The sequence below is a fragment of the Salmo salar genome, chromosome 28, assembly GCF_965601325.2.
Source record: "Salmo salar chromosome 28, fSalSal1, whole genome shotgun sequence".
In the NCBI taxonomy this organism is placed as follows: Eukaryota; Metazoa; Chordata; class Actinopteri; order Salmoniformes; family Salmonidae; genus Salmo; species Salmo salar.
This window is the reverse complement of record NC_138318.1, coordinates 29,874,523-29,899,882: the sequence shown is the minus strand read 5'-3', so window position 1 is coordinate 29,899,882 and position 25,360 is coordinate 29,874,523. Positions and strand designations below refer to the sequence as shown.

The 25,360-nt window shown below is 40.8% G+C and overlaps 1 protein-coding gene across 3 annotated transcripts in view; it reads right to left on the bottom strand.

Moving 5' to 3' along the window:
* Window positions 1-25,360, bottom strand: part of col21a1 (collagen, type XXI, alpha 1) — a 58,932-nt gene that overhangs the window by 7,277 nt on the left and 26,295 nt on the right. For 2 of the 3 annotated variants that reach the window (XM_014180148.3, XM_082970572.1), the window contains 16 exons: window positions 17,321-17,374; window positions 17,173-17,226; window positions 16,928-16,981; window positions 16,256-16,309; window positions 15,772-15,825; window positions 15,626-15,679; window positions 14,666-14,719; window positions 11,094-11,138; window positions 8,664-8,717; window positions 8,402-8,455; window positions 5,823-5,876; window positions 5,451-5,522; window positions 4,541-4,576; window positions 817-861; window positions 259-291; window positions 3-149 (listed from right to left, as the gene is read on the bottom strand). In XM_014180148.3, the coding sequence (XP_014035623.2) occupies window positions 3-149; window positions 259-291; window positions 817-861; window positions 4,541-4,576; window positions 5,451-5,522; window positions 5,823-5,876; window positions 8,402-8,455; window positions 8,664-8,717; window positions 11,094-11,138; window positions 14,666-14,719; window positions 15,626-15,679; window positions 15,772-15,825; window positions 16,256-16,309; window positions 16,928-16,981; window positions 17,173-17,226; window positions 17,321-17,374 (918 nt within the window). Of the gene's footprint in view, window positions 1-2; window positions 154-258; window positions 292-816; window positions 862-4,540; window positions 4,577-5,450; window positions 5,523-5,822; window positions 5,877-8,401; window positions 8,456-8,663; window positions 8,718-11,093; window positions 11,139-14,665; window positions 14,720-15,625; window positions 15,680-15,771; window positions 15,826-16,255; window positions 16,310-16,927; window positions 16,982-17,172; window positions 17,227-17,320; window positions 17,375-25,360 lie in introns of all 3 variants that reach the window. The other variant, XM_082970571.1, reaches the window with a different exon arrangement.

Here is a 25,360-nt window from a genome sequence, read left to right as displayed (position 1 = left end):
ACAGGTCTCCCCTCTAGTCCAGGTGGCCCAAGAGGGCCAACGTCCCCGCTCTGTCCTCGAGGCCCAGGCGGGCCTGTCTGCCCAGATAGTCCTGGCTGGCCTTGGTGACCTCCCAGTCCCCTCTGACCGGGGTCTCCTGTTGTCCCTTTCTGGCTTCCACAAGAGCATAGTAAAAGTACACACACACTGCTCTAGATGGGGGTGTATGCTTGGCTATTCAGGGCTACAGCTACTTACAGTAATCAATGACAAACTTACCTCTCCTTTTTGTCCCGATGAGCCATTGGAGCCCTGTCAATCAAAGTCATAATGGCTGATTATTAGTAATGTTCATTAATTATAATGTAATTGGAATTGAATGAGATGGAAATACAACTAACTTCTATATCCTCTAGATGTGGATAAAGGGAAAATATGCTGTTTAAATTGATATTGTCAATGGAAAAGTTATCGTCAGAAGTCAATTTCAGAGTTGTTCTGACACTTCCAAATTCACAATCCAATTTCTGTACATGAATGTATTAGATCAGTGCTAGTCTATAATATGAAATAAATACATTGTGACAAGAGGAAAATATTCCCATTTACAAATTATTTAGGCTATTGAAGAACCACTATAATGTGGTGAGAATAGTTCCCCAATAGAAAACGTCTACTGTAGCACTTGCAAGCAGTAAATATTATGTAACTGGGCTTCCGAGGCTACTGGACAATCAACTGTCCAATTGGACAAAATGCTCTTGTATAGCCATTACAAAATTCATTCATTGAGGTAAAAAAAAAAAAATAGATGTATTCATAGGAAGGGGAACTTACATGATTCCCTGGAATTCCCATAGCTCCTTTTTCACCTCTCAATCCCTGTAGAGAAAATTAAACTAGCAATTATGGTTTTTGTTTTTAGTCATTCTGCTTGTGATTAAATGTAAGGTCTTCAGTAATCAAATTGGTGTCCTTCAGAGTAGAGTTAAAATTTACTGAGATTTTACAAGAAGGTTGTTGCTACGTCCATGACGGTCAGTTTAATGATATTTCCATCCAGAGACTCAGTACAAGTGACTTCTTAACTGCAGTCCTGTGGTGACATTGTCATTTGACTCGATACGCTTCCTAGTTTCCCCCCCAAAGATCATAGCTGTCCCTGTTTTCCATGACTTTTGAATTAAGCGGTTGTTCAACATGATTCCACTCTGGCTAAATGAAAGCAACCACATTTGGAAGGAGGTAGTGAGCCAAGCATCCGATTATACTTGAAGCGGTCTTTTGTACATGGAAAATGTAGAAACCTGTATATACAATACCAGTCAAAGGTTTGGACACACCTACTCATTCAAGGGTTTTTCTTTATTTTTACTATTTTCTACATTGTAGAATAATACTGAAGACATCAAAACTATGAAATAACACATGTGGAATCATGTAGTAACCAAAAAAGTGTTAAACAGATCAAAATATATTTTATATTTGAGATTCTTCAAAGTAGCCATCCTTTGCCTCGATGACAGCTTTGCACACTTTTGGCATTCTCTCAACCAGCTTCATGAGATAGTCACCTATAATGCATTTCAATTAACCTGTTATGGCTAGGGGGCAGTATTTTCACGGCTGGATAAAAAACGTACCCGATTTAATCTGGTTACTACTCCTGCCCAGTAACTAGAATATGCATATAATTATTGGCTTTGGATAGAAAACACTGTTTGAATGGTGTCTGTGAGTATAACAGAACTCAAATGGCAGGTCAAAACCTGAGAGATTCCTTTACAGGAAGTGGCCTGTCTGACCATTTCTTGAACTTCTTTGCCATCTCTATCTTTTACAAAGGATCTCTGCTCTAACGTGACACTTCCTACGTCTTCCATGGGCGCTCAGAGCCCGGGAAAAAACAGAATGTCGTCATCCCAGCCCCAGGCTGAAACACATTATCGCCTTTCTCAAGTGGCCGATCAAGGGACTGTGGGCTTAGGAGCGTGCCCTGGCCGCCCCCGTCTTTGTGATTTTTCCTCTGTTTGCCGAAAAGGAGATTCCCGGTCGGAATATTATCGCTTTTTTACGAGATAAATTGCATAAAAATTGATTTTAAACAGCGGTTGACATGCTTCGAAGTACGGTAATGGAATATTTAGAATTTTTTTGTCACGAATTGCGCCATGCGCGCGACCCTGATTTACCATTTCGGATAGTGTCTGGGACGCACGAACAAAACGCCGCTATTCGGATATAACGATGGATTATTTTGGACCAAACCAACATTTGTTATTGAAGTAGCAGTCCTGGGAGTGCATTCTGACGAAGACAACAAAAGGTAATCAAACTTTTATAATAGTAAATCTGATTTTGGTGAAGGCTAAACTTGCCGGGTGTCTAAATAGCTAGCCCGTGATGGCTGGGCTATGTACTTAGAATATTGCAAAATGTGCTTTCACCAAAAAGCTATTTTAAAATCGGACATATCGAGTGCATAGAGGAGTTCTGTATCTATAATTCTTAAAATAATTGTTTTGCTTTTTGTGAACGTTTATCGTGAGTAATTTAGTAAATTGTTAGCAAATTCCCCGGAAGTTTGCGGGGGGTATGCTAGTTCTGAACGTCACATGCTAATGTAAAAAGCTGTTTTTTGATATAAATATGAACTTGATTGAACAAAACATGCATGTATTGTATAACATAATGTCCTAGGTGTGTCATCTGATGAAGATCATCAAAGGTTAGTGCTGCATTTAGCTGTCTTCTGGGTTTTTGTGACATTATATGCTAGCTTGAAAAATGGGTGTCTGATTATTTCTGGCTTGGTACTCTGCTGACATAATCTAATGTTTTGCTTTCGCTGTAAAGCCTTTTTGAAATCGGACAGTGTGGTTAGATAAAGGAGAGTCTTGTCTTTAAAATGGTGTAAAATAGTCATATGTTTGAAAAATGGAAGTTTTTGTATTTTTGAGGAATTTGTAATTCGCGCCACGCCTATCATTGGATATTGGAGCAGGTGTTCCGCTAGCGGAACGTCTAGATGTAAGAGGTTAACAGGTGTGCCTTGTTAAAAGTTAATTTGTGGAATTTCTTTCCTTCTTAATGCATTTGAGCCAATCAGTTGTGTTGTGACAAGGTAGGGGTGGTATACAGCTCAAATAAGCAAAGAGAAATTACAGTCCATCATTACTTTAAGACATGAAGGTCAGTCAATACAGAACATTTCAGTAACTTTGAAAGTTTCTTCAAGTGCAGTCGCAAAACTATCAAGCGCTATGAGGAAACTGGCTCTCATGAGGAACACCACAGGAAAGGAAGACCCAGAGTTACCTCTGCTACAGAGGATAAGTTCATTAGAGTTACCAGCTTCAGAAATGGCAGCCCAAATAAATTCTTCACAGAGTTCAAGTAACAGACACATCTCAACATCAACTGTTCAGAGGAGACTGCGTGAATCAGGCCTTCATGGTCAAATTGCTGCAAAGAAACCACAACTAAGGGACACCAATAAGAAGAAGAGACATGCTTGGGCCAAGGAACATGTGCAATGGATGTTAGACCGGTGGAAATCTGTCCTTTGGTGTGATGAGTCCAAATTTTAGATTTTTGGTTCCAACCGCTGTGTCTTTGTGAGACGGAGAGTAGGTGAACGGATGATCTCCGCATGTGTGATTCTCACCGTGAAGCATGGAGGAGGAGGTGTGATGGTGTGGGGGTGCTTTGCTGGTGACACTGTCTGTGATTTATTTAGAATTAATGGCACACTTAACCAGCATGGCTACCACAGCATTCTGCAGCGATACATCATCCCATCTGGTTTGCGCTTAGTGGAACTATCATTTGTTTGTCAACAGGACAATGACCCAACACACCTCCAGGCTGTGTAAAGGCTATTTGATCAGGAAGGAGAGTGATGGAGTGCTGCATCAGATGACCTGGCCTCCGCAATCACTCGACTTCAACCCAATTGAGATGGTTTGGGATGAGTTGGACCGCAGAGTGAAGGAAAAGCATCCAACAAGTGCTCAGCATATGTGGGAACTCCTTCAAGACTGTTGGAAAAGCATTCCAGGTGAAGCTGGTTGAGAGAATGCCAAGAGTGTGCAAAGCTGTCATCAAGGCAAAGGGTGACTACTTTGAAGAATCTAAAATCTAAAATATATTTTCATTTGTTTAACACTTTTTTGGTTACTATATGATTTCACATGTGTTATTTCATAGTTTTGATGTCTTCACTATTTTTATACAATGTAGAAAACAGTAAAAATAAAGAAAAACCCTTGAATGAGTAGGTTTGTCCAAACCTTTGACTGGTACTGTATGTTTCCCAAAGCAACCTCCGGTCAATAAGTCAAATGAAGGTTTCAATATGTTCATCAGTTACAGTATATTACATTTCATTTTGTTGCTGTTTACCATTATTTGCTCTCTTGGACTCAACAGCATGGCAAAATATAACTAAACTCTATGCTTTAATTGTCTGGAATTCCATCTGAAATCCTCTGAGGACAGAGCATCAAGGGCAGCTAATGGATTTGAATTGTTATCAGGAGTTATTAAATGTCGAGAATACCTCCCCTCCTCGTTCACCTGGATCTCCCCTTTGTCCCTGGTGAGATAGAAATTACACAACAATCACGTGTTATGATATTGTTATAATATTGTTACAATAGGAGAATACAGAGTTACAGTTCCAAATGTTTAAACTTCAGCTGCATCAAGTCCATGGAACATGCTATGGATATGCCAGATGACAATATGTTAAACATTCTACAACCCTCTTGTAGTGTTTCCCTGTTTTTTGAAAATATATTTTGTTGTAAGATTGCAAGTTGTCCTGAAGTGGTAGAAATTAAATGAAAGGCAAACTAAAAAGTACAGTTCATGATACGGTAAGCTAGATATAATTGTCTCTAGGGTGGAACATCAAATAATGTCTGTGAAACAGTTCCTGTAAAAAATACTGTTATTATGTATTTTATTGCATTTGATTAACCCTCACCTGTAAATTGCAGTCCTTGGGGTAATTTATTTATTTCATCCTATTAAAGACTTGCTTGGAAGCTGTAGTATAAATTATTATTCTTTATTGAAGTTAATGGAGGTAAATCTGGAAACACAGCTCACTATAAAGTAGCTTTCTGGCTCCTAATTCTTCATCCAAATGCAACGTCAGTGTTTTTCCTCGCTCATTAAATAAACAAAATGTGATCGGGATGGCAACACTGAAAACATTTGCAGAAAACATTCTTAAAGCTTAATCCCAGCTCAATCGTACACTACGCCTCAGAAAAATAAATAATTATACCAATTTCAAAAGAACCTATTTGCGCCGAACATTTAGTGAAAATTAGTACAATTGCTATTTCCAATAATTCCAATAATTGCTAAATAGGTAAATCCCTATTGAACAGTATAGACACAGTAATTTCACAGCAATTAAGAGTGATTTTGTAGGAGACTGTCCTCTCCCTAATAACTACCTTAGGTCCTGTCAGGCCTGGCATTCCTGGGTGTCCTGGCTGACCTGCTCCACCATGGTCACCTGACTTGCCCTGGAATAACATTAATTCAATCAGCATTTTACTGTACATGTACATTTGAGTCATTTAGCAGACACTCTTATTACAGCGACTTACAGTCTTAAGATAGCTGGGTGAGACAACCACATATCTGTACATAGTAAGAACCCACAGTAAGGACATTTTGTCTCTTAGACGTTCTGTAGCTTACGCTGCACTGTAAGGGTTCATCAATGACTCACACAGCCTTCTTAAAACAGATCTAAATGACGTAATCACCTTTACATTCAGAATAGACATAATATCAACCGATATAAAACTTTAAATGTTGACCTCCTGTCCTGGAACCCCTGGTTGACCTGGAAGTCCACTTTCACCTTTGCTGCCCTTTATTTGAGAAAAAAATATTAGTTGAAGGAGGTACTTCATAAAATACATAGAAGATGCTGATTTGGAAATACAATTCTGCTTTGAAATCATGAAATACTGCTGTGAAAAAAAGGCATTGTTTAAAGGCATTGTTTCCATATTGGCAGAGACCACATTCAAGGTAAATGCTGCATATGTCGGCTCAATCAGAAATTACCTTTAAATGTCAAGCACGCTATTACATTACCTAACGCTGATCGGATTTAAACCCAGCCCTAGTTAGTTTTTTCTTTTTCTAAACAAATATCCTCTCCCTAATAAATGCTGTTTGAAACTAGGACATTAATATGAAAACCCTGCTCATGTCCATAAACTACTATTTCACTCCTGTGCCATTAACCAATACACATTGGCTCTTGTTAAACAGATATCAGCTAATGAAAACTGATTGGGAGACAGAGAGTCGAGACCAGAGAACCAGAGTACCAGACCGCTTTTGATTTCCATCCCAAACTTCCACTGGCGAAGGCAATAGTAGTTAGCTTGGATCACCATTTCATTTGGCGTCTCTAGTATAACCATGGCACTGCTCTAAACAACATACTCGCTAGAAATTATATCACTGCAGAAAATGCTAACCCAAGCACTATATGCATCTGCAATAATGCAGAGTTTTGTTGCATGTCTCGGTAGGCCTATACAGTGGCACTCTAACACGAATAGAGCAACTATAAACCCTTTTAAGGACAGATGAGGTAATGTAGCCGGCAATATTTTGAATTTCATAACACTGCTCAATGTCATTAAGGGTTTTAAAGTTGCTCTGTGTGGTCATCACTGCCTCTAGTGGTGGTGTTGCAGCACTACCTCTAGTGGTGGTGTTGCAGCACTTCCTCTAGTGGTGGTGTTGCAGCATTTCCTCTAGTGGTGGTGTTGCAGCACTTCCTCTAGTGGTGGTGTTGCAGCACTACCTCTAGTGGTGGTGTTGCAGCACTTCCTCTAGTGGTGGTGTTGCAGCATTTCCTCTAGTGGTTGTGTTGCAGCACTTCCTCTAGTGGTGGTGTTGCAGCACTACCTCTAGTGGTGGTGTTGCAGCACTTCCTCTAGTGGTGGTGTTGCAGCATTTCCTCTAGTGGTGGTGTTGCAGCACTTCCTCTAGTGGTGGTGTTGCAGCACTGCCTCTAGTGGTGGTGTTGCAGCACTTCCTCTAGTGGTGGTGTTGCAGCACTACCTCTAGTGGTGGTGTTGCAGCACTTCCTCTAGTGGTGGTGTTGCAGCATTTCCTCTAGTGGTTGTGTTGCAGCACTTCCTCTAGTGGTGGTGTTGCAGCACTACCTCTAGTGGTGGTGTTGCAGCACTTCCTCTAGTGGTGGTGTTGCAGCATTTCCTCTAGTGGTGGTGTTGCAGCACTTCCTCTAGTGGTGGTGTTGCAGCACTGCCTCTAGTGGTGGTGTTGCAGCACTTCCTCTAGTGGTGGTGTTGCAGCACTGCTTCTAGTGGTGGTGTTGCAGCACTGCCTCTAGTGGTGGTGTTGCAGCACTGCTTTTAGTGGTGGTGTTGCAGCACTGCTTTTAGTGGTGGTGTTGCAGCACTGCTTTTAGTGGTGGTGTTGCAGCACTTCCTCTAGTGGTGGTGTTGCAGCACTGCTTTTAGTGGTGGTGTTGCAGCACTTCCTCTAGTGGTGGTGTTGCAGCACTGCTTTTAGTGGTGGTGTTGCAGCACTGCTTTTAGTGGTGGTGTTGCAGCACTTCCTCTAGTGGTGGAGTTGCAGCACTGCTTTTAGTGCTGGTGTTGCAGCACTGTCTCTAGTGGTGGTGTTGCAGCACTGCTTTTAGTTGTGGTGTTGCAACACTTCCTCTAGTGGTGGTGTTGCAGCACTGCCTCTAGTGGTGGTGTTGCAGCACTGCTTTTAGTGGTGGTGTTGCAGCACTGCCTCTATTGGTGGTGTTGCAGGAGAGAGGAGTAATTGAGATCTTCTCCAGGACACTGTACCAGTACCAGTAAATGGCCAGAACACTCAAATTGGTCCAACACATTACAGATGTAGGATCTTAATTTGTGCCAGTTTGCTACAGCAGGAAAATACTTATTAAACCAATTATAACTAATGGACATTTTTGTATGAGGTGATGGATTTGTTGTTAGATCAAATCTGAAATTTAAAGGTGGAAATGGCAAACTTTAGAAGCCTTTTTAAAACTCAAATACACTAAAAGTTAGCATTTCCTGCTGAGCAGGAACATTCTCAGAAACAAAACAGTGATCAAATTAAGATCCTACATTTGTACCTGTATTGGTTCACATCATTTCAATGCTAATATGGTGTATTAAGGTATGTGTTCGAGCAATCTTTACTATTACTATTGACTATATTTACACAAGTTATTGAGATGTTCTCAGCCCCCATGAAAAGTGCATTTTACTACTTCTGCAAATAGTACTCTCATGGATATTGGACAAAAGAAAATCGACATAATCCGTGATCGACATAATCCCATTGACAAAATGTTACATTTCTGGAAGAGAATAGAAACCACTGATACCTTAGGTCCAGGTTGTCCTGATGATCCAGGTTCACCAGGCAATCCATTGTCCCCCTAAATAAGAAAAACAAGAAAAAAACATTAGTTTCGATGTTCCCGGTATCTCTACACATCTGTATTTATATTTATTATGGATCATTGAGTAAGTGTGAAAATTACTTAGAACTTTTCTCCATACATATGTAAAATATACTACTGTAAGTGTGACCCTGAATACATTTGGGCAAATTGAAACTGGATCTATTGGTGGCAGCCAACTTACAGATGTTCCAGTCGAACCTTTGGCTCCCTTCGGTCCTGGCAAACCATCTTCACCCTGTAATTATAGAATCATATAATTAATAACATTGGTAGTCACTTTTCTATACTGTAATTTAACACAGCGGTTGTTCAATTTGGAAATATTTTTTGCTAAGAAATGCAAGTAGAGCAACTTCCCTGATTGATTGCATGTGTGCTCTTTCTCTCTGTCACTTATGACATCTTTATTAAAGATTATTTATGTATTTCAATATCAAAACTTGAACCATAGTTTATATAAGTCTAATATTATGGGGATAGGGTACTGGGTCCTAAGAGGACTTTTGAAAATGTACTTATTTGTGGGCAAGACTAAAGTCTTCAAATTTTAGTAATCCCAAAATCATTTGTGGATTTTCCAAAATCTATCACCCGCACTTACATTTTTGCCATTTATCAGACGCTCTTATCCAGGGCGACTTACAAGAGCAATTAGGGTTCAGTGCCTTGCTCAAGGGCACATCGGCAAATTTTCCACCTAGTCGACTCGGGGATTCAAACCAGCAATTTTTCGGTTACTGGCCCAACACTTTAACGACTAGGCTTACTTTATTATACAGTGAGGGAAAAAAATATTTGATCCCCTGCTGATTTTGTACATTTTCCCACTGACAAAGAAATTATCAGTCTATAATTTTAATGGTAGGTTTATTTGAACAGTGAAAGACAGAATAACAACAACAAAAAATTCAAAAATGTTATAAAATGATTTGCATTTTAATGAGGGAAATAAGTATTTCACCCCTTTGCAAAACACAACTTAGTACTTGGTGTCAAAACCCTTGTCGGCAATCACAGAGGTCAGATGTTTCTTGTGGTTGGCCACCAGGTTTGCACACATCTCAGGAGGGATTTTGTCCCACTCCTCTTTGCAGATCTTCTCCAAGTCATTAAGGTTTCGAGGCTGACGTTCGGCAACTCAAACCTTCAGCTCCCTCCACAGATTTTCTATGGGATTGAGGTCTGGAGACTGGCTAGGCCACTCCAGGACCTTAATGTGCTTCTTCTTGAGCCACTCCTTTGTTGCCTTGGCCGTGTGTTTTGGGTCATGGTCATGGTGGAATACCGATCCACGACCCATTTTCAATGCCCTGGCTGAGGGAAGGAGGTTCTCACCCAAGATTTGACGGTACATGGCCCCGTCCATCGTCCCTTTGATGCGGTGAAGTTGTCCTGTCCCCTTAGCAGAAAAACACCCCCAAAGCATAATGTTTCCACCTCCATGTTTGACGGTGGGGATGGTGTTCTTGGGGTCATAGGCAGCATTCCTCCTCCTCCAAACACGGCGAGTTGAGTTGATGCCAAAGAGCTCCATTTTGGTCTCATCTGACCACAACACTTTCACCCAGTTGTCCTCTGAATCATTCAGATGTTCATTGGCAAACTTCAGACGGGCATGTATATGTGCTTTCTTGACCAGGGGGACCTTGCGGGTGCTACAGGAATTCAGTCCTTCACGGCGTAGTGTGTTACCAATTGTTTTCTTGGTGACTGTGGTCCCAGCTGCCTTGAGATCATTGACAAGATCCTCCCGTGTAGTTCTGGGCTGATTCCTCACCGTTCTCATGATCATTGCAACTCCACGAGGTGAGATCTTGCATGGAGCCCCAGGCCGAGGGAGATTGACAGTTCTTTTGTGTTTCTTCCATTTACGAATTATCGCACCAACTGTTGTCACCTTCTCACCAAGCTGCTTGGCGATGGTCTTGTAGCCCATTCCAGCCTTGTGTAGGTCTACAATCTTGTCCCTGACATCCTTGGAGAGCTCTTTGGAATCTGATTGATTGTTTGCTTCTGTGGACAGGTGTCTTATACAGGTAACAAACTGAGATTAGGAGCACTCCCTTTAAGAGTGTGCTCCTAATCTCAGCTCGTTACCTGTATAAAAGACACCTGGGAGCCAGAAATCTTTCTGATTGAGAGGGGGTCAAATACTTATTTCCCTCATTAAAATGCAAATCAATTTCTAACATTTTTGACATGCGTTTTTCTGGATGTTTTTGTTGTTATTCTGTCTTTCACTGTTCAAATAAACCTACCATTACAGTTATAGACTGATCATTTCTTTGTCAGTGGGTAAACGTACAAAATCAGCAGGGGATCAAATACTTTTTTCCCTGACTGTATTCCTATTTATTTTAGTCTATACTTTATAACAGTGCATGTAAACCATAGTTGAAAACAGTATAGTGTTCATAAATAGTTTTAGACATAAAATAAGGGAATGCCAAATAAAGTACAATAACATTATAGCCTTTCTTGCCAGCACTAAAGTTTGCTATAAAAAACGTTTTGATTGTGACTTTGAATCAATATTTAATGAAAATGTAATAGACAGTATGGGTATGTCCTAATATAAGGGCAGACCTTTATGAGAATAACAGGAGCTCACCTTAGTTCCACTCTGGCCCTCGTTTCCAGGCACGCCAGGCATACCCTGGAAACAAAGACAGAGTATGTAGCTTACTCTATATGACAGAACACGATCACAATGCCCCGTGTGTTATGCATTACAATTGCATTCAATATATTGATGAAAGACAGACAGGTCAGTGACCTTCCCATCTAACGCAGCTAACATACTGTATATGGTTCACGGATGGTTTTGTTTTCTTTCTTCTGAGAGTCTGGATTATTCACATGTCAAATGTCTTTCCTCTGAGCTTCGCTGGCTCTATCAGACAGTGGGTTTAATAGCTTTCACAGGATGTTGTAAAAACAAACACAAATACCGCCCTAATGAAGAGAACAGTGGTACTAGATAGCATTGGGTATCACAATGAATGGACAGGCCGAATGCGGCTTGAAACCTCATTGCATTTATAATTCATCAGAGAGATTGTTGTACCAATCTATATAACATACAATATGTGTGTGTTAACCCTTGGCAATCTCTTCATAACATGTTGATTGATTTTATATGAATAACTGGTTGACCCCTAACAAGGATAGACCTAATAGTAGAAATAGGTTTGTTGTCCAAAAAATATACTTCCTAAAGTTTGTATAGAAGAATATACACAACTTCATGTGGACCTATAAGTGTTCTCTGCACACAATAGTTTTCCCACTAATCAGTCATTTCAACATGGAAAATGTATCTGGGACACCTCCAGAGTCTCATTCCGACAAAGCCTCAGACCTCAAAGCTCTTAAAGCCACAGTGTATCCTTTGGTTTAAACGAATAGCAACACAGTCCCAAAAATAGTACTCATTGAAAACAGCAATAGGTGTTTCCAATGCTTGAGGATATGTTCCATGAAGTGGAATGGCTGCATTCCATTTCCATGAAAGCTTGCCAATTTTGTCTGACCACTCAGTGTCAGAAATCAGGAGTTTAAAAGAAGAAGCATGTACGTAGTGAACAAATATGCCATGTTTATGGAAGTACTAAATAAGGACTACTGCAGTTAGTGATACCAAATATCTCTGATAATTCACTGTGGTGTAACCCTGTGAACGATGAGACCAAAAGGAGACTATTGCGTACAGGCCAAAGGTCAGTTGATACATCATATTTAAGTAGTCCCAGAGATGACTGTATATCCTTTTTCAAGTATGATCTACATTCATGGCTGTACGCGTATTATCTATTGAAAACATTTCCTCCTCTTCAAAGACTTTCGACAGACACATCTCTGTCACACTTCAAACAAAGAATGACGTTGAAGGTTAAGGATATGGATATGGGTGACATAGCAGGTCCTTAGGTAGCGGTTGGCGGCAAACGTAGAATAACCAACAATGTCAAATCCCAAGCAGGGATTGTCACATCCTAAGACAAATTCTGCATATTCCATTACACCTCACAGCATAATCTGATCTATGTTTGGTAGTTGAGAGACAATATTTGTTGTTAATGGACAAATGTGAAAAGTGCCTGGCGTTTAAAACCCTCCTGGGGACATAAATGGTCGTAAATAGTAAATCTGTTAGTTTGTGAATGTTTAGTTGAGTAAATAAACAGTTTATAATTGTTGAGCATATCCAACAAAACTACCTTGAAATGCCTCTTTAGTCAGTTTTTCATGATAAACGGGTACAGATGTTTGGAAAACGGCAGAGACTTTATCTTGAGGGGATTGTAAAGGAACATGGAAACATGGAAAATAACTCATCAAAAATCCTCCTATGCTGCAAATATATTAAAAGCTGTTCCCCAGACGAGGCTATTGACAATTAGCCACTTCAGTTAAGACACCATGAAAATCTATTTACGTATCATATAAGACAGGGAATCAGATAAGCCAAAGCTTATTTATGTGTTAAACAGCAAAGATGTTCTTGGAATAGGCAGAGTAGTACATCATGGTCAACTGTAGTATGTTACATGTATTCTTGGATCATTGATGGGAGTATGGGGGAGATGAATGGAGTTCATCTATGAACAAGTTGTGACTGTGAGGCTTATTATGGCTCATTGGAGGCACAAATGATTTCATATCATTTTCTTCCAATGGAATTCATAAACAATGTTGCACATCAAAGAGTTGCCTAGCTATGGAAGTTTCCTTCTCTTTACATTGTGTTATACTCATTAAAAATGTGACGGCAAAGAACACCCTTTCAATTCCAAATACTAAATACCTAAATAAGGACCTCTAACCGATTTTTGTCATCTTCAAACCGTTATGTGCAATGCTTAAATCCTGCTAAATGCTAACATGCAGGTTTTGCAATACTGTATCCATCTGCTGCAGAGGAGGCTGGTGGAAGGAGTTATAGGAGGGCAGGTTCATTGTAATGGCTGGAATGGAATTAATGGAACAGTATCAAACACATGGAAACCACATGTTTTACTCATTTTTTACATTTTTGTCATTTAGCAGACACTCTTATCCAGAGTGACTTATAGTAGTGAAGGCATACATTTCATTTCATTTCATGCATTTTTTTTTTTTTTGTACTGGCCCCCCGTGGGAATCGAACCCACAACCCTGGCATTGCACACACCATGCTGGCGTTGCAAACACCATGCTCTACCAACTGAGCCACAGGGAAAACCAACTCCATTCCATATATGTCATTCCAACCATGACAATAAGCCTGTCTTCCTGTAGCTCCTCCAAACAGCCTTCTCTAATCTGTTGGCATCTATCTGTTGGCTTTGGATAGGGCCTGAAAGTGGTTTTGGAGGGCCAATAGGGTGTGCTCATCCATCTAATCTAAAAACACAAATGACTCAAGGTGATGTCTTTCGGATACAACACTCTTGACTCTCATTGGTTATTCAAAATCCCATGACACTTGTCTCAAGAGTAAGGCTGATAACCCAATCCTTTTCCCCATGCCATTATCAACACATCAGGTAAAATAAGAATTAAATAAGTACCTAAATAGAAAAAATATAGAAAAAAGTCTCAAATTACAATACTTTTTAGACACTAGCTTTGAGGGGGTTACAGGCAGATACAACTATTGTGTTATTTAGTCCATAAAGACATTGGCTCATTGGATGTTCTGGCAAACCAAATGGCTTACAGCCCTGTGGAGCAACTGACTCATCTAGAACATTGTAGTTCCACCACTCGGCTCGTGTGGCCAAATCTGCAGAACTCCCAAGACTAATGGGGATGCACTTGTGTAAAACTCTTTTTCAGATGTATTATTCTGTCCCCAAATGACTACAAAATGACTACATGAAGTCACCAAAGTATTGCCATAATAGGGTTTATATCCTGGGATGAACTAGAGGGAAACCACTCCAAATTTACTAGCTGTCAGAAATACTGTCGTGATCCATGATGTCGGCTGTGATTCAAGTAGCTCCAGATGACCGAGTCTGTTTTGGATATCCCCTGCTAAAGTCAAGGAACTCATTTTATTTGAGGGGGCGGAGGGCATTCTGGCATTGTTCATATTTCATAGAAACCCAAGCATACAAGAAAGTAGACCGTCTAGAGTGCATAGAATGTAGATTATAATCCATGGTTATAGAAAGAATAGAAATGTCCATGACTTACAGGATGGCCCTCTCTTCCGTCTAGACCAGGGATGCCGGCTGCTCCAACCTCTCCCTATTGATGAAAATAATGCATCAGAATATCATAAACACAGACATCCTGCTTGATGATTCAGTGTCCTGGCTACAGGTACAGTTCAAAAGAGATAGCAGCACCCCACCATGAATTTGCTCATTGGATACTGTTGAATCTATCTTTGTTACATAAAGTTAACAGCAGAGGTTGCAGGTAGCCCAGCGGTTAACAGTGTTGGGCCAGTAACCGAAAGGTCGCCGGTTTGGATCCCCAAGCCAACTGGGTGAAAAATCTGCCGATGTGCCCTTGAGCAAGGCACTTAGCTGTAAGTCACTCTGGATAAGAGTGTCTGTAAAATGAGGTGTTAAATAAGGTGTCTGTACAGTGTCAGCTCTACATGTAACCCAGCTTGTCAAGCCATGATGAGGTGTTAAGTAAGGTGTCTGTACAGTATCAGCTCTACATGTACAGTAACCCAGCTTGTCAAGCCATTATTTGTAACCAAATGGCAATCTAAAAACATCCAATGAGACACTACTTGTTCTATTTTCCACAGTGTAGAAGGGAAGAAACCAACTGTGAACATTTTGGAAGGTTCTACATGTGGAAGAAAAAATCATATAAATCCAGAAGTTATAACGCAGACACAACCACCTAGATGGTGATGAACTGCCGTTAAGATAATGGAAACCATGTGTCAGAAAAGCCTGAGCTGAGTAAGAACACAAGGAAACAATGGTGCTAACCCCCTTATAGATCACAATGTGTGCTAACAGCAATAATATATTTCCACTGTTGGGGAACTGCCAGACAATAGCAGCGTAACCCTTTGGTGGCTCAGTTCAGACCGACTACGACAAGTCAACCTTATGGTCAATTTTGTCAAACATCAATCCCATCCATCAGTGAGTTAACTCACTTTGTTTAGTCACATTGAAAACTAACCTTTTGACCGATTTGTCCTGGGACTCCGTTCTTTCCATCCCTTCCAGGTAAACCCTGAGTTGAAGAATGGGAGAAAGAGAGATTTTTTCAAACTTAAAGCCATGTCAGTTCCTAGTTTGAGACCAGAGTATCTATATTGTACATACTGGTACTCCTGGATGTCCTGCTGGCCCAGAGAATCCCCTGGCTCCCTTTTCTCCCTGAAATCGTCAAATCAAGATCAAGATTACCAAGATTGATAGTTAGTATTTAGTCTTTTATTAGGATCCCCTTTAGCTGCTGCCAAGGCAGCCGCTACTCGTCCTAGGGTCCATACCGGAACCAAACAACACGTCACAACAAAACAGTCTATATCATCAATAAAACAATACATCACACAATACCTTGGGTACTATACAAATTCACCCTTATCCATCATTACAAATGTACAATATAAAATGTACAATATTACAACAATATAATACTACAGTATATTGGCCAGAGGTCAATATACTGTATACATTTGTCAATATGTTTGTCAACTTGAAAGCATAAGCAAGTGGCCAGTTAACTACTACCTAACCTATGCTGTTTACTTGGCAACTAATGTACATAACCGTGTGGTTAATAACAGTATTGGGATATTCTTACCACTTGGCCATCTTTGCCGGCAAGTCCTGATCCCCCTGAAAGACCCATAGAGCCCTGGGAAAGATATTAAAGATACTAGAAGTTTAATAACAAGTTATTACCATGCAACGCCCCTTGCCTACCTTTCTCTGAAAAAATTAGATTAAGATGAACAGTGAAATGCTTACTTATGGGCCCTTCCCAACAATGCAGAGAAATAGAGAAATAATAAAAAAGTAATAACACATAATAATAACAGTAACAATAAATAAAGTACAGAGTCAATGTCTATGTTCCTTATAATCTACAAATGTTTCATGTTCTTTTTAATTTCCTTTGACCTGCTCTCATAGAATACAAGGTGTATTGTTTTATTAGATGTGGGATTCATGACATTCAGTTTACTAGCTGTTTTTTTCCATTTAAGACTGTTCTATTAGGATAGTTCCGAGAGTGTATTTATCACTATGGATTACCAATAGCTTTCTTTTCTGTTGATAATTTGACCAAAATAATTAATCAATACAACATATGTCATCTGCCCAGGATGTAAGACATTTAGGGAGATGGATTACTGATTATATACAAATTAATTGAAAAACCTGGCTGATAATGTGCATGCAAAAAGTTGATATTATATAGAGATGTATACATTTGATAACCTCATTCAGTGAAACCAGTGTTATGGTGTACCTTTTCACCTGCTTGACCCAATGGCCCAGGTAATCCCGGAACCCCTCTTTCACCCTGAAAAGATACGAGATTTATACATAAAATGTGTGTCTGATAAAAGTGATTGTAGATTATTAGAAGTAGCTTTGATCAGTTGGTTGGAATACAAGCATTGGTTATAATGCTTCAAACGGGTCTTCTACAGTGTCATAAATAATGGCAAATCGATAAAAAGTCATACTAATGCCCTTTTTTGACCTTCCTACCGAATCACCAGGCCGTCCTTGTTCTCCCTTGTTGCCATCAACCCCGCGTCGCCCCTGAAAGAGAGAATAGAAAGAGCAGCTCCATTGATTTAACATCAAAAACACTACTCTGATCAAAACATAATTTGTTTTAAAATTCAGCTGATACCTCTGTCCCAGTTGGACCCTGTGGTCCAGGAATCCCTCGGTTACCAGGAACACCCTTCAATTTAAAAAGAGGAGAGATGAGAATTCATGAGATATTTACCCTTTTTATTAATGTTGCTCATAGATAAAACACATTAATCAGCTGTGTTTTCAATTAAATTAGTCTCACTTAAAGCGGCAATCAGCAGTTAAACATTAAGAAAGCGTGCTCCCAGCCTGTGTTTCACGACAACGTTGAGGAATGGGGCTGGAGAAACGTAACCACGCTCTAATTCGTAGACAGCTATGGATGCAAGGACTGACCATCCATTATATCAAAATTAAGGGTAACAATTTACTATGACTACACAGCCATAAAGCATTCTTTATACATCTATAAGCATTTCATGAATGTGTTATAACACGTCCCAAATGCATTATTAATTAAAGGTTAATGAAATATATTCATAGCATAACTATAGAGCATATCTATAGCGCCTTCATGTCTTCCTAGTCCAGTGTGGATCACTTGGTAGAGCACAGCACTTACAACGCCAGGGTTGTGGGTTCGACTCCCATAGGGGACCAGTATGAAAATGTATGTACTCACTACTGTAAGTCGTTCTGGATAAGAGAGTCTGCTAAATGTAAAAAACTGTAAATGCTAAAGCTCATATTTAGGTATCTTTATAGATGTGTCATAGGGTGGACTTTAGCTTTCATAGTTACATTTTCATTGACCTATGCATGCTCTCACAAATGATTGACCTTAATTGATGGCATGTGCGTGCTGTGACTTTCTGTACTTAATTAACCACCCTCCTCCTGTGATTGGAGCATCCCTTAAACTACTGTCTCTCTTTCATTGTGGTCCACACCCTCTGCTTCCTTTATAACCTGTGGTGCACCTGTGTTTGAGGTCGAGCGCGGTTAGTAAAATATGCAAGTTGTTGGTCCAAACTACAAAGGTTTGAGCTGCGTAGGTGTGGTTGAAGCTAGCCCATAGTGGCGTTCGTCCTAAAAAACAGTTTTCCCTGCGTTCAGGGTTGTCGTCTATCGTTAGTTTTTTTGTAGTTCTTGCTCCAAGTGCCACACCCCGTGCTCCCCCATGCTCGTGATGATGGTGGCTTCGCCAGGTAGATTTGTTGTGATTAAATAATTGACAACGTAATTTATTTGCTCTTATGGACAGTAATGTGGTTGTAGTCCTATGCATTATTATTGTCTAAGTAGTGTGCAAGCCACCATCTGGGTATTTATTGATTGATGATCGTTGTGATACTGGCTTGAAGAAAGAAGATTGTAATAAAATAGATTTTTTTTATGGTGTTGTCTGGTCAATTGCATTGCTAATGACCCAACTCATAACATTTGGGCTCCCGAGTGGCGCAGCGGTCTAAGGCACTGCATCTCAGTGCAAGTGGCATCACTACAGTCACTTTTTCCACATTTTGTCACATTACAGCCTTAAATTGTTTTTTCCCCCTCATCAATCCACACAATACCATATTATGATAAAGCAAATACAGGTTTAAAACATTTTTTGTACATTTATAAAAAATGTAAAACAGAAATAAACTCAGCAAAAAAAGAAACATCCCTTTTTCAGGACCCTGTCTTTCAAAGATAATTCGTAAAAATCCAAATAACTTCACAGATCTTCATTGTAAAGGGTTTAACCACTGTTTCCCATGCTTGTTCAATGAACCATAAGCAATTAATGAACATGCACCTGTGTCGTTAAGACACTAACAGCTTACAAACGGTAGGCAATTAAGTTCAAAGTTATGAAAACTTAGGGCACTGAAGAGGCCTTTCTACTGACTCTGAAAAACACCAAAAGAAAGATGCCCAGGGTCCCTGCTCATCTGTGTGAACGCGCCTTAGGCATGCTGCAAGGAGGCATGAGGACTGCAGATGTGGCCAGTGCAATAAATTGCAAAGTCAGTACTGTGAGACGCCTAAGACAGTGCTACAGGGAGACAGGACGGAGAGGCTGATTGTCCTCGCAGTGGCAGACCACATGTAACAACACCTGCACAGGATCGGTAAATCCGAATATCACACCTGCGGGACCAGGTACAGGATGGCAACAACAACTGCCCGAGTTACACCAGGAACGCACAATCCCTCCATCAGTGCTCAGACTGTCCGCAATAGGCTGAGAGAGGCTGGACTGAGGACTTGTAGGCCTGTTGTAAGGCAGGTCCTCACCAGACATCACTGGCAACAACGTCACCTATGGGCACAAACCCACCGTCGCTGGACCAGACAAGACTGGCAAAAAATGCTCTTCACTGACGAGTCGCGGTTTTGTCTCACCAGGGGTGATGGTCAGATTCGCGTTTATCGTGAAAGAATGAGCGTTACACCGAGTCCTGTACTCTGGAGTGGGATCAATTTGGAGGTGGAGCGTCCGTCATGGTCTGGGGCGGTGTGTAACGCGCATTCCTTCACGAATGAGTGTTACACACAGCATCATCGGACTGAGCTTGTTGTCATTTCAGGCAATCTCAATGCTGTGCGTTACAGGGAAGCCATCCTCCTCCCTCAGGTGGTACCCTTCCTGCAGGCTCATCCTGACATGACCCTCCAGCATGACAATGCCACCAGCCATACTGCTCATTCTGTGCGTGATTTCCTGCAAGACAGGAATGTCAGTGATCTGCCATGGCCAGCGAAGAGCCCGGATCTCAATCCCATTGAGCACGTCTGGGACCTGTTGGATCGGAGGGTGAGGGCTAGGGCCATTCCCCCCAGAAATGTCTGGGAACTTGCAGGTGCCTTGGTGGAAGAGTGGGGTAACATCTCACAGCAAGAACTGGCAAATCTGGTGCAGTCCATGAGGAGGAGATGAACTGCAGTACTTAATACAGTTTGTGGCCACACCAGATACTGACTGTTACTTTTGATTTTGACCCCCACCCCCCCCCCCTTTGTTCAGGGACACATTATTCAATTTCTGTTAGTCACATGTCTGTGGAACTTGTTCAGTTTATGTCTCAGTTGTTGAATCTTGTTATGTTCATACAAATATTTACCCGTTAAGTTTGCTGAAAATAAACGCAGTTGACAGTGAGAGGACATTTATTTTTTTGCTGAGTTTACTTTATTTCCGTACATATTTGCTATGAGACTCGAAATTGCGTTCAGGTGCATCCTGTTTCCATTGAACATCCTTGAGATGTTTCTTCAACTTGATTGGAGTCCACCTGTGATAAATTCAATTGATTGGACATGATTTGGAAAGGCACACACCAGTCTATATAAGGTCCCAAAGTTGACAGTGCTTGTCAGACCAAAAACCAAGCCATGAGATAGAAGGAATTGTCCATAGAGATCCGAGACAGGATTGTGTCTAGGCACAGTTCTGGGAAAGGGTAACAAAAAATGTCTGCTGCATTTAAGGTCCCCAAGAACACAGTTGCCTCCATCATTCTTAAATGGAAGAAGTTTGGAACCATCAAAACTCTTCATGGAGCTGGCTGCCTGGCAAACTGAGCAATCGGGGGAAAAGGGTCTTGCTCAGGGAGGTGACCAAGAACCTGATGGTCACTCTGACAGAGCTCCAGAGTTCCTCTGCGGAGATGGGAGAACCTTCCAGAAAGACAACCATGTCACGTCCTGACCAGCAGAGGGAGTAGTTGTTTAGTATTTGGTCAGGACGTGGCAGAAGTTGTGTGTTGTATGTAGTTTCTAGTTGTTCTGTTTCTGTGTTAGTCTGTGTGACTCCCGATCAGGAACAGCTGGATATCTTTGTTCCTGATTGGGAGTCATATATTAGGTGTGTGTTTTTCTCTTGGGGTTGTGGGTTGTTTTATTTTACACTGCTAGATTTATGTATAGCCTGTAAAACTGTCACCTTTTCATTCGTGTTTATTGTTTTGTCCGTGTACATCATAATTTATTAAAAATGATGTTGAGCACGCAATCCACTGCGTATTGGTCTGATAATGATTTATCCTTGTCTTCAGAAGAGGAAGAATGTGACAAACCATCTCTGCAGCACTCACCAATCAGGCCTTTATGGTAGAGTGGCCAGACGGAAGCCACTCCTCAGTATAAGGCACATGACAGCCTTTCTTGGAGTTTGCCAAAAGGCACTCACAGACCATGAAAAACAAGATTCTCTGGTCTGATGAAACCAAGATTGAACCCTTTGGACTGAATTCCAAGCATCAGATCTAGAGGAAACCAGGCACCGCTCATCACCTGGCCAATACCATCCCTACGGTGAAGCATGGTGGTGGCAGCATCATGCTGTGGGAATGTTTTATGTTTTTCAGCAGCCGGGACTGGGAGTCTAGTCAGGATTGAGGAAAAGGTGAACGAAGCAAAGAGATCCTTGATGAAAACCTGCACCAGAGCGCTCAGGACCTCAGACTGGGGCGAAGGTTCACCTTCCAACAGGACAACGACCCTAAGCACAATGCAGCCAAGACAACGCAGGAGTGGTTTTGGGACAGTCTCTGAATGTCCTTGAGTGGCCCAATCAGAGCCTGGACTTGAACCTGATCAAACATCTCTGGAGAGACCTGAAAATAGCTGTGCAGCGATTCTCCCCATCCAACCTGACAGAGCTTGAGAGGATCTGCAGAGAAGAGTGGGAGAAATTCCCCAAATACAGGTGTGCCAAGCTTCATACCAAGAAGACTGTTGGTGGTTGACGATATCCCTCTAGTGATGTGGGGGCTCATCTTTGGCAAGGTGGGTGGGGATATATCCTGCCTGTTTGGCAGGGTCACAGGGTCACAGTGTCTCCTGACCCCTCCTGTCTCAGCCTCCAGTATTTATGCTGCAATAGTTTATGTGTCGGGGGGCTAGGGTCAGTTTGTAATATCTGGAGTATTTCTCCTGTCTTCATGTGTGAATTTAAGTATGCCCCCTCTAATTCTCTCTCTCTCTCTTTATCTCTCTCTTTCTCTCTCTTTCTCTCGGAGGACCTGAGCCCTAGGACCATGCCTCAGGACTACCTGGCCTGATGACTCCTTGCTGTCCCCAGTCCACCTGATCATGCTGCTGCTCCAGTTTCAACTGTTCTGCCTGTGGCTATGGAACCCTGACCTGTTCACTGGACGTGCTACCTTGTCCCGGGCATGCTGTATTGGACTCTCTCTCTACCGCACCTTCTGTCTCTAACTCTGAATGATCGGCTATGAAAAGCCAACTGACATTTACTCTTGAGGTGCTGACCTGTTGCACCCTCTACAACCACTGTGATTATTATTATCTGACCCTGCTGGTCATCTATGAACGTTTGAACATCTTGGCAATGTTCTTTAATAATCTCCACCCGGCATAGCCAGAAGAGGACTGGCCACCCCTCATAGCCCTTGTTCCTCTCTAGGTTTCGTCCTAGGTTTCGGCCTTTGTAGGGAGTTTTTCCTAGCCACCGTACTTCTACATCAGCATTGCTTGCTGTTTGGGGTTTTAGGCTGGGTTTCTGTACAGCCCTTTGTGACATCGGCTGATGTAAAAAGGGCTTTATAAGTGCATTTGATTGCTTGTAATCGCTGCGCAAAGTACTGAGTAAAGCGTCTGAATACTAACGTAAATGTGATATTTGAGTGTTCATTTTTTTATGCGGAAAAACGGATTCTGCTTTGTCATTATGGGGTATTGTGTGTCGATTGATGAGGGGAAAAAACGATTTAATCCATTTTAGAATAAGGCTGTAACGTAACAAAATCTGTAAAAAGTCAAGGGGTCTGAATACTTTCCGAAGGCACTGTATTTCATTAACCTTTAATGTGGTTGGGACCTGTTATAACATGTTCCTGAAAAGCTTATATATGTGTAAAGAATGCTTTATGGCTATATAGTGTTGGGTTCGGATTTCTTGACTTATGAAATCATGAAATATACTTATTCATGTCACTGAGGGAGAGAGTGGAATGTATAATGATTACATTCTGTCAGGATGTGTTATTGTTAGCCTTCAGGGATCCTATGGGAGGAGGACAGACACAGTCTGGTACCAGTCACCATGACAGCAGTGATTTTGGTAGGATTGAGCACTTTGGGGCAGAGGTCCGGTCAGATGAAGTGAGGAATAACAGATATCACTAAGGTTCTGTCTAGCAACAGAGATGCATTGGCTGTTCAGATGTGTAGGAGGAGACTCAGCATAGGAGAAAGAGTTAAATATCAGTGCTTGTGTGAATATGTTTTTTGTCTAATGCAGCTGTATTGACCCAATGGGCGAATAAACTTGGTTTAAGCTTTCATAGTGTCCATCGAGTTCTTACTCTGATAATTACAACCTAACAATAGTCAAAGTAAATGTTACCAAATTATAGTTTTAACCAATACAGACTATACAGTGTTTGTTTACAAACATTGGTGTAAAACAAGGTAATATTTTGGGTTCTGATGGGGTACGACAGTTTAACTAAGCTCATGACGCATTTCTAAGTTATATTCTTCAAGAATCAATGTATACATATCATTAATTTCTATGTCCAAATATGGATGTAGCTACTGCAGATTGCCCCTTCAAAACTTTAAAACAACTTTTAAAACCTTCATACATACACACTTTATAAGCCTTCATTAGCCCTTTATAAGGCCTATATAGATGCTTCAGAAGTCATTCATAATCAAATGCCATATGAAGGGTGCCAAAAGGGTTTTGATAGATTTGACAAAACAGATGTAAGGACCTTTTATATCACTCTTTTTGTAGTATGACTTTGCTTATAAAGGACTCGTAAGACCTCTATGTAGGGATTATTAAAGCTCTAAAAAGCCTTTATAAGTTGAAACATGTTTCTGGTATACTTAAGTCAAGGTAGTTGGTATCCTGTAAAAGTCAAGGTTATAAGGTTATGGGTAAACTATGCCTTTGTCCTCACAGCAGGCCAACCAAAATCTATATGAGGACATGACCTCCAGCCAGCTTTCAATTGGAATCTGTTGAAAAATGCTAATCAGTTTAATCAAACATCAGGCAATTTATTTTCTCCAAATCTTATTCCTACATGGCCATGAAAGAGGGTGAACCCCTTTTTCCATCGCTTTTAGGAGGCGTACTTTTATCCTCGTGAGAGTGGTGAGCACCACCGCCAAGCACTATACACTTCATAATTTTACGTCAAGAGAGCATATGAAACTCATTAATGAATTAGCGCTCATACTGCTGCTTTGCAGCTGTTGTGGGAAACTTGAGCCTCTGCCCTAGATATGAAGTACTACATAGGTAGCAATTTACAATTCACACTACCTGTTAGCTACAATATAGTTCCATGCTGCATTTTACTTGATTTTAATATCATAAACTGGCACAGGAAAGGTATGCTCTTTTTTTGTTTTTTGACATCTGCATGTCTATATTCAACATAAGAAAAAATTGTCAGGAGAAAAGTATGCTTTCTGAGTGTAGATAAGTTTCTGCATAGATCATAGATCTTTGTATGATGGTAAACTCGATTACTGTACAGGATATGGTTCCAGTTCTGTAAGTCCTTTCATACTTCCACACCCATACTTGATTACCCTACAAGTGGGCACCATTTGTTTATTCAACTGTAAGTGTGTCGACAAATTCATTGGGGAAAATTTGAGGACTGTGCAATTAAGATAATTATTCAATTCTATTTAATGACTCAAACCACTAGAGGATATTTACTGGGAACTAAAATATTCTCAGTTGCTACGGATTTGCAATAAAACAGCCCCCATATTTTGGGATAAACCCAAATGTAACATCTGCCCCAACTTCAGTGGGAGGATAAAATGTAGGAGGATGATATGTACGGCTTTCATTGTTATGTAGCGTAGGGTTTGAACTAAACTAATATCTTTCCTCTGGTTACAAAGGAAAGACTTCACAAGATATTTATGAAAGACAGTCTCTCATCACTTTATGGCACTTTGGAGGAACATTTGCTCCAATAATGCAATGCCAGTATTTAAAGGCCACAACATGTTCACAAAGAATTCATCTTTGTATTGTAAACTGGTCTACACTTCTCGTGACCTCAGTCATCAGTAGAGATTAGTATCGAGTGCAAGTTGAACACCCCACACAGACCAATGTACGGTCCTTCCAACCATAAAGCAT